Raw genomic sequence first — 9,632 nt, forward strand, 5'->3', positions numbered from 1 at the left:
TTCCTTTTTATCATTGTGATGGAGGGACTTCACCCTATGCTTCAAGAGAGTGTTAATTCTGGGATGATTCATGGTATCACGATCGGTTCAAGTAATATGAAAGCTTTCCATTTTTTCTACGCGGATGATGTTGTTATAATATCTGATTGGAATAATAGAGATATGGATAATATCATTAACATTCTTCACGTCTTCATGTTGCTCCCGGTTCAAAAATTAACATAGAAAAGTCAAACGTTTTTGGCATTGGGGTGGCAACTTCGGATCTCCAATATATGGCTTTAGAAACGACTTTTCAAGAAGGAAATCTTCCTTTTAAATATATGTGTCTTCAATTAGGTTCTAACACTAATACCATAAAAAATTGGGATATTTTAAATGGAAAGAAAATATGCTATTCATAGGTGGACGTTTAACTTTAATTAAATCGGTTTTGGGAAGTCTTGGTATCTGCTACCTTACCATTTTCAAATGTCCTGAGGGTGTTATATAGTAATTTGAAAGTATATGTTCTCGTTTCTTTTAGGGGAGTGCTGATAATTCGAGAAAAATGGTAGGGATTAAATGGCACAACGTACTAGCATCATACGAAAAAGGGTGGATTAAATGTTGGAAGTCTTAAGGGTTTTAACTTATCTTTTCTTCTTAAATGGAAATGGAGAGAACTTAATAATCCTAACTCTTTACGGGTCAACGTGATAAAAGCAATTCATGGTCTTAATCCTAAGTGCACCGAAGCTTCATCTTTATCACGTGTTTGGTCTTACATCCTGGATTCTTTCATATACCTGGCGACACACCTCTTGCATCTCGCTTTAATAGGATTTTTAGGGATAGATCGCGAACCAAATTGCACAGTAGTATATCGATTGGTTAATGGTCTTTAGAGCTAGAACTGGTGTAGATCTTTGAGCAGCAACAGACACATCAACTCTCTCCAAATCCTCGAATAAGAACTCGGTAACGTTTGCCTTCTTGACACCCCTGACTCGTGGAATTGTTCAGTTGGTCCCGAGCACAATTACATGGTCAAAGAGGGAATAGTGTTGATTGATAACTTCATTCTACCATCGCTACATCTTGGTACAATTTGTTGCAAATGGATCCCTCGAAAGGTAAACATTTTCATATGGCGTCTCATTCTTGATAGATTACTTTCTCGCTTAAATTTATAAGGATTGGAAATTACTTCTATCTCTTGCCCGACTTGTGCATTTGGAATCGAATCTCGTGAACATATTTTTTTCTCATGCCCAACGGCCCATTAAGTATGGCAACGTATTCGTTTATGGGTCGATGAATTTGTTCCTGATTTCAATTCTTGGAAGGATTGGATTATCTGGCTCGAAGATTGGCATGGGACAAAGGATCAAAAGGAAAAGCTATTCGTCATTATGGTGGCTCATTTGTGGATTCGGTCGCTTTCAGAGGATGCTCGATGAAGAAATGTGACCTTTTTGACTTTATATGTAAATTATCTTATTGTTGGATTAAATATAGAGGTAAGCGCAATTAAATTGGAATACCTACCTAATGAAGCAATTAAATTGGAATACCTACCTAATGATGTATTCGTTTTTCTTCCTCCCTCTAGCGGCTTACTAGAGTGTAGTGTTATATTATTTTTCACCGTTTAAAAACAAGATAATGATTTTTATTATACCGTGTGTTATTTTGTCCTTAAACTTTTTATTCGGAACGGAGGGAGTTTTTATTAACAAAATAAAAGTTTTTATTAACAAAATAAAAGTTTTACTTTGTAGGTGCGAACACCACATGAAATCTAATGATTTCATAAATAAATCTATCAATATAAAATTTATTTTTTATATTACTCGATACATTTTAAAAGGGAGTGATTCGTACACAAATAATTTTTAGCCGTACACAATCAAATATGTTTTATGGTGTTGTCAGTATAACATTTTAAAATATATTTGGTTGTGTACAACTAAAAACTGGTTGTGTACGGATCATCACCCTAATTTAAATTATATCAGCTCCTAAAAGTTGTATGTTATTTAACATTAACTCTTAATAGACGAGTAGAGAACTGTGATCCGATCAGGATTCTGTTGTTCAACCATTTTAGTGTGTTTGGATCAATTTACTCCCACAAAATATAGTATAAATAGATGGTATTTGTTTTGTTTGAAAACACACCAACAAACACTCTCAAATATCCATCCAAACTCTCTAATTACTCTATTTCTTGTTTTGCTAATTACTAATCCTGTAATGGATCACACACAATCACAAGCTTCCGCTTCCGATCTCACTTCCGTTGGAACATCACAAACATGTTACACTAACAATGATGTAGCTCGACTTAAACCTACTACCCGATACCAATAAATTTGGGCTCATTACGACTAGTGTATTATGAGAGATGATATGGAAAACGCTCGTTTCATGAGATGTATGAAGTTCCTTCAATAACGGGTAACACTACGCTAATAAAACATGCTACGGAAAGATGTAAAGAACTGCCACTAGAAGTCCTACACAGTCTCAACTTGGTCGAGATGGTTCGATTTTTGTATATGATCCTGAAGCCGTTCGGTTCGATTTTACAAGGTTTGTCATTCAACAAGGACTTTCGTTCAACTTCGACGATCAAAGGCTTACGAAGATAATTCTAAATTGACTACCACCGCGATATACCAGTGTAAGTCGTACTACTCATAGACGTGATGCTTTTTAATTATGGCAAAACGCTGAAAATGATATGTGAATGTTTTCGAAACTATAAATATAATATTACTGTAACTTGTGATGTTTGGACCGCACCACACTAAATGAGGAATTTTTATTTAGTCGTTACAACTCATCGGTTTAGTCTGATTGGTGGTTTAGTCTTGATTATACATATTGATCTTCGAATCGTTTTAATGTTTTTGTTTCCGAAAAAAATAAAGGTGGTGTACATAACCGTTTTTCACCATCTTCTATAATTAACCATGCATTTTTTTTACAAATGATTTTACAATTTTTCGCATAAACATTTTTTTAAATTTTGATACATGAAAATTATTTTCAAATGAATTAAATATCATATAGTTTTATAATATAGAGCTTTTTATCAAATCCGTATTTTTATGGTCAATAAGCTAAATATTACTGTAATTATGGAGTATAATTATTGTGCAAATGATAAGTGTCGTTAAAATAAATGATACACTGATGCAAATCTTGTCGCTTCAATAAAAAAAAATTATAACTAATATAATAAATTATAAAACCTATAAAATTACTCCGTAACTTTTATTCGTTTTTTTTTACTGGTGACACGAATAACCACTAGTATGCTAGTGACTCCGCCACTGTCCACATTGTAAAAATGTAATTTGATGGTTCATAAGTTCCAATCATAACGTCAACTAGATAAACTTTAAATTGCCGTTCTTACTGTTTCTATAACCATATTTAATTTAATTTAATTAATTAATTAATGTTCATATACATACCGAGTAACAATTTTATATAATTTGGCGGTGGTCCTCTCTATGTCATCATTTGTATTTAAATTTAAATGCAACATAATTTTCGGTACCAAAAGGGTGGGTGCTTGCTTCGCTAACCGAATATCAAATTCAATCATAAGCCATTTCGAAGTCATTGGACCATTTTAACCTCCAAGCTTTTCAATACCTATCCACCATTTCTCTGTTTCTAACTTGTACACCGGGGTAGTATCGTCGTTTAACTTTTTCGTAGTATCACAAATGTCATTCAGACAGTGGGACCAAAAGCAACACTCAACCACTGCCATAGTTTAATCGCCTAAATGCTTTATTAGATTAGGGTAGGTTTGGTAAGAGAGTACCATGAAATAAAGATATGTTCAATAAAATTAATAATTAAATGATAGAATTCGGTTTGAGATAACTAGTCTTCAAAGAACAAAGAGACGGAACATATATAGTAAATAAAACTGAGTAATTAAGTGATAAAAGTCGAATTGAGATGATCAGTCTCTAATGCTGTATTCTCGAGTTTATTTTTAAGCGGAAAGGAGTGGAAAAGAAAGGAGATGAGAGTGTTTTACTATCCTTTCTAATCCGCCCAAATATGGGCGGAGTGTGTTGTTAACAAATTATAACTGTACTATCCCCTCTAATCCTCTACTCTCTTCTCCTTTCCACTTAAAATAAAAACTCGAGAATCACTATTATTTTATAATCTGTCTGTTTCCTTTCCTTTCTGTTAAAAATAAAACTCGAGAATGCAGCGTACAGAACAAAGAGGGAACAAACTTAGCTTTTTACATCTTTTCTCATATCATTCATAATGAATCAAATACAATTTTATACTAAAATGTAAACCTTAACCAACTAGTACTAGAGTAAACACGTATGCATAAACTTATTAAACAGAGAACATGGGGAGTAGGCAGTTACTTTGCTCCCACGTTTAACAAGCTAGGATGACTAATGCAGTACGTACTAAGCTACTCCGTAAAATACTACTCCGTATTGGCTACGTGATAGATCATGGACATGCATCTCAATTTCAGGACATCATTAGATCAAGTTGTTAGACATTCGTGAGTCGCGTATCTACGGGAAATCATTTCGCTTTATATTTTAAACATCTTTCAGTGGTAGAGATGACATGTGTATTGTGACGGGAAATCATTTGTAGAGATGACATGATATCTCTATATCTATTATACATTCTTTCGGTAGTTTATAATTACAATACATATACCTATGATTGATACAAACATTTTTATAAAATACATATACTCTAAAAAAGTTTACATTAAGCGAAGAGATGTCATGCACGTTGTTGAAGAAAATGACTTGGCTCTATACCTTACGCATGATTTCATGAGTAGAGATAACCCTAATATCTCCATCTACGTTATATAAGTTAAAAACAATATTTCGGTAATTTATAATTAACTATACGCATTAGTACATACATTTATCAAATAAAAAGTAAGAAAAAATTAAAAATCAATAAACTTTTAAAAAGTAAAAAAATTATATATGACATTGTATATCGTATATGTTTAGACCATTTTTAATGGTGACGGCGTGATAGGGGGTGATAGATGTTTTTATGGGGTATAATGCTGATGTGGCAAAGGTGATGGGGTGATGGAGTTTGTAGTGGTATGGCGTGATGGTTGTGTGATTGGTACATTGATCCCACATTTTTAATTTCTTTTTCATTTTTTTAGTTATTTTTTTACTTGTATATTTATTTATAAAAATAATACATATATAATAAATTAAATTAAAAAAACACTTAAATCAAAAAAAATTCAACGATTACAAATTAAAGTCCTAAAAATGAAAAAATAACAATAATTAAAAATTCCTAATACAATTACTTTATTAATTTCCTAAAAAATAAAACGTACGTTAAAAATTACTCTTCGCCGTCGCTAGAAAGCTCGATGTAATCTTTGTATTTTGCCTTCAAATTTTCCTTGAACTTTAAAGCCGATTTCCTTTCTTTCGGGTCCGCAATATCGTCTAGATTAAGTTTAAATAATTTGATTACTTCTATTGCTGATACTGTTCGTTCCTCGTCAACAATAGCATCCATAACACTGGTTCTTCTCTCTAATTCCGAGTCCTTTTTCTCATCCCATTTCGAAGCCAACTCTTCGAATCGTGAAACATTTGTACCACGTGATGCAGTCCCCGCGTTAGACGAACCGGAATTTCTAGCAGTCTTCTTCGATCGTTCCCTTACTAGTGGACGTTGAATCGCATCACCTCCAAATAACTCATGGAGGTTGTTTAACCGATCTTATCCAAGATTAACAGTTTGGTTGTCGCCAACCGTATCATGGTTTTCATCTTCGAGTCGTAGTTGTGTAGTTATTCTTCTTCGCGCACCACTTCCACCAACTGCAGGTGGCGTATACCACTTCGGCCTCAACTTTAAAAATTCCCTAACTTCTTTGTAACCCCACGGCTTGGCATAATAATCTTGATATCTTTCCACAACTATGTTATATACATCTTCCTCGACACAACCGCTACGTCTTGGGTTAAGTTCTTCTTCATTATATATGGCCGTGAAATCTTTGCACGTCTTATCCATATGACGCCATTTTCCACTTAATTGGTCTTCATTTCTTAACCAATCGTTATCGTTATCGTTATTGTTAAACTTATTACGAACTCTAGTCTAAAAAGCCGGACCTCTTTGTGAATTACCCTTAACTCCATCTTCCAAACAATCAATCCAACACGACGCCAACCAAATTTCTTCGGGATGAGCCCACAATATCTTAATTTGTGGTTCTTTTGCAACTTCTTTTCCTTTTCGTCTATGACTTGTTCGGACCCGTAATTGTGGTTTTTGTGTTTCACCATGAATTTCTTCAACTTCTTTGTTATTTAAAGGTGTAAAGTTTTCTTGTGGTTGTTGAAATGGTTGTTGAAAGGGTTGATGAAGTTGTTGTTGAAATAGTTGTTGAAAATGAGTGTTGAAATGGTTGTTGAAATGATTGTTGAAATGGTTGTTGCATTTGTTGTTGTAAAAATTGAGAAAAAATGTCACATTATTGAATTCACTAAGAAGATTTTGTTGTCGGATATCACCAATTGGTCGAGTACCCCAAACATTTTGTGGGGAATTTGAGCTCGAACCGGGCATATTCGGTGAATCAAAATTGTATAAATTACCGGAACCGGCCTCACTTGGATCCGGATTTTGAGACATTGTAATGAGAATAAGAAATATTAGGTAGAATATATGAGAAAGAAAGTGAAAGAAATGTGATTGTGTTGTAAAAAATAAGTAAAAGAGTGGTATTATATTTATAGGGATAATTATTTAAAAAATCATTTTTATTTAAAAAAATAGCCAACGGTTACTTTGGAATAAAAAAAACCAATGAATATATTTGCTAGACCAATCAGAACCCACCAAGCTTGCATGACGAACCAGTGATGGGCTCATAGCGCCATCGATTTTTTTGACCCATCACAGGGGCGTGATCAAGGTGTGATGGTGATGGTTACGAGGCCATATAGCTGCATTAGGAACGGTCTTATACTAACTAACGGGGGTAAAAAATTGGAAATGATACGGCATCATTTGATCTCAAACGACAATCCATGAAACATGAATACGACCAATATTCACTTCCCTATTAGTATAATGTATAATATGAATGATTTCAGACACGGGATGATCTATTAAGGGGCAATCGATGTCAGCCGCCCCCGGCAACCAATTTTTTTTTAGTGTAATTATGTTAAAGCCCGATGTTTAGTGTATGATTTTATTAAATTTCTGCATTTTGCCCCCGTCTTTTAATTTTCTACAAATTTTTAACATTTTTCCTCCATCGAAAAAAAAATCCTAGATCTGCCACTGATTTCAGATATTCTAAATGAACTTGGTTCAAAAAGACAATAATCAGTTTGACAATAATTTTAAATAATGTTAAATTACCTTATTAACCTTATACAACATTAAAAAATAATAAACAATAGTTGTTAAATAAGGGTTTTTGATTGATATTAAAGACGAAATTACATAAATTTATGAATTATTCAGCATTATATGTCAATCAGATGTCATAAACAAAAGACACTGAATGTTTATGGTTCAATATTTAGCGATAAACTATTCAATTAAGAGATCATCAAAAACACCATTAGTTATAATTTGTGTAATATGTATTCAAAATGTAGGTTATATAAATGTTAAGTTCTTAAAAAAAGTAATTCAAACCAACTTTTAAAAATTAATAGAGTTTACAAAAAGAAATATGTACTTAAAAACACTTTGTAATACGGAGTGTTATTTTCAATATTACATTTTATATATTTTTTAAATTACTTCACCAAAAGATTAAAGAAAATTCTAATTTACGGCTCCAGTAATTTCTTCCAAGCACATTGTTAGACTATACTTAATTATTGAAGTGGATTATATTGTTATTACTAGTTTAATGCTCGCGAATTCGAGACACTGTGAAAAAAAATTTGCGTTATAAATCTAATACTAATTTAAGACTCGTGAATTCGCAGAATTATGTATTATTGTTGTAATGAAGCTATACATTTATAAAAACTCTAAGTACATCATACAAAATGAACTTTAGAGATTTGACAAAAAGAATCACAAAATTCAGACATAGTACTATAGAGTTTTCATCAATCTTTGTCATTTATATCGTTTCTTGCTTCATAATCTCCTTGCAAAAAGTTACACATTAATTTAAAACTGCTTGTCACCAAACTAAGTTTTGACCATGAGGACAACATAAGGGTAATCCCACTCCAATGGATCATGAATAGATGAAATGGAACATATATAGCAACTTAACAGTGGAATACATTTTATGACACGAAGATTGTTGAGCAGACTATATAGCTTAAAAGAGACTCACTCGATGTGTGTCATGATGTTGGAGCGGTAATAGACACACTCATGAGCAAATTGGTACCAACATATGGCGCCATCCGTTCTAAATGATCACTCAACTCTCAAGAGCACCAAGAGGCGTAATCTTAAGAGAACACCTATTGAAGCAAATATGATACACTCATGGCAAGCCGGACAACGGAGGAAAGCAGAAGCATTAGAAGATTGGAAGCAGGAATTGATTGCTTTTCCTTCCATGTTCAATACCAATCCATCTGATGCTCCTGTAGTGATTAAAGCCCGAATAGCAAATTGTGTTGTTGGAGGAATATATACTCATACAGGAGCATGGGCAGATATTATGTATGAACATTGTTTTGTACAATTGTCAGAAACAGTTAAGGAAAAATTGAAAGACACATTTGTCCCCTTACCAAGTTTTGCTAATGATCCGTCATGCATGGTCAGAAGGAAGCATAGTTCTAGAAGTAGTATTGGAAAAAACACCATTTAAACGAACAGCTCATATCGAGTTTTTAGTTGTTAAAGCGAATTCACAGTATAATGTCATTTTAGGTCGATCAGCTATGATGACATTTGGAGCTGTGACATCAACAGTGCACGGAATGATGAAATTTCCTACACCGGCTGGCAGCGCCACGCTATACGCTGAGCGGAGAAGAGCAATAGAATGTGTGCAAATAAATAGAACTGCTGTTAATCCAATTGTTCATGAAGATGAGTCAGTGTCAGCAAAATACAGAATTCCCAGATCGAAAAATCATTATTGGAAACACAATAGCAAAAGAAACAAAGAAAAAACTTTACAAAAGTTTAGCAACCAATTTAGATGTTTTTGCGTGGCAAGATTCTGATATGACTGGAGTACCACATCATATAGCTGAACATAAGCTCAGTGTGAATCCCAATATCCCACCAGTATGTCAAAAGAAAAGAGGCATGGCTCCAGATCGAACCAAATTTCTTAGAGAAGAAGTTAAAAAATTAGTGGATGCTGGGATATTGAGGGAAGTTAAATACCATACATGGGTAGCAAATCCAGTGATGGTCAGAAAAGCCAGATAACACATGAAGGATGTGTGTGGATTTCACATACATAAATAAAGCATGCCCAAAGGACAACTACCCTTTACCAGAAATTGGCTGGAAAGTGGAATCCGTAAGCGGATATCAATTTAAATCTTTTTTTGGATGCATTCAAAGGATACCTTCAAAACCCCATGGCAATACGGGATCAGGATAAAACAGCATTTCACACACCAGATGGA

General features: G+C 33.6%; 1 protein-coding gene across 1 annotated transcript; it reads left to right on the forward strand.

Moving 5' to 3' along the window:
- Window positions 1-8,431: 8,431 nt before the first annotated feature.
- LOC139848996 (uncharacterized) lies at window positions 8,432-9,429 on the forward strand. The gene is made up of 3 exons (XM_071838675.1): window positions 8,432-8,806; window positions 8,904-9,038; window positions 9,082-9,429. Exons 1-3 carry the CDS (start codon window positions 8,432-8,434, stop codon window positions 9,427-9,429), a joined length of 858 nt encoding a protein of 285 aa, XP_071694776.1.
- The last annotated feature ends 203 nt before the right edge of the window (window positions 9,430-9,632 follow it).

Source organism: Rutidosis leptorrhynchoides, chromosome 5 (genome assembly GCF_046630445.1).
Source record: "Rutidosis leptorrhynchoides isolate AG116_Rl617_1_P2 chromosome 5, CSIRO_AGI_Rlap_v1, whole genome shotgun sequence".
NCBI classification, from domain to species: Eukaryota; Viridiplantae; Streptophyta; class Magnoliopsida; order Asterales; family Asteraceae; genus Rutidosis; species Rutidosis leptorrhynchoides.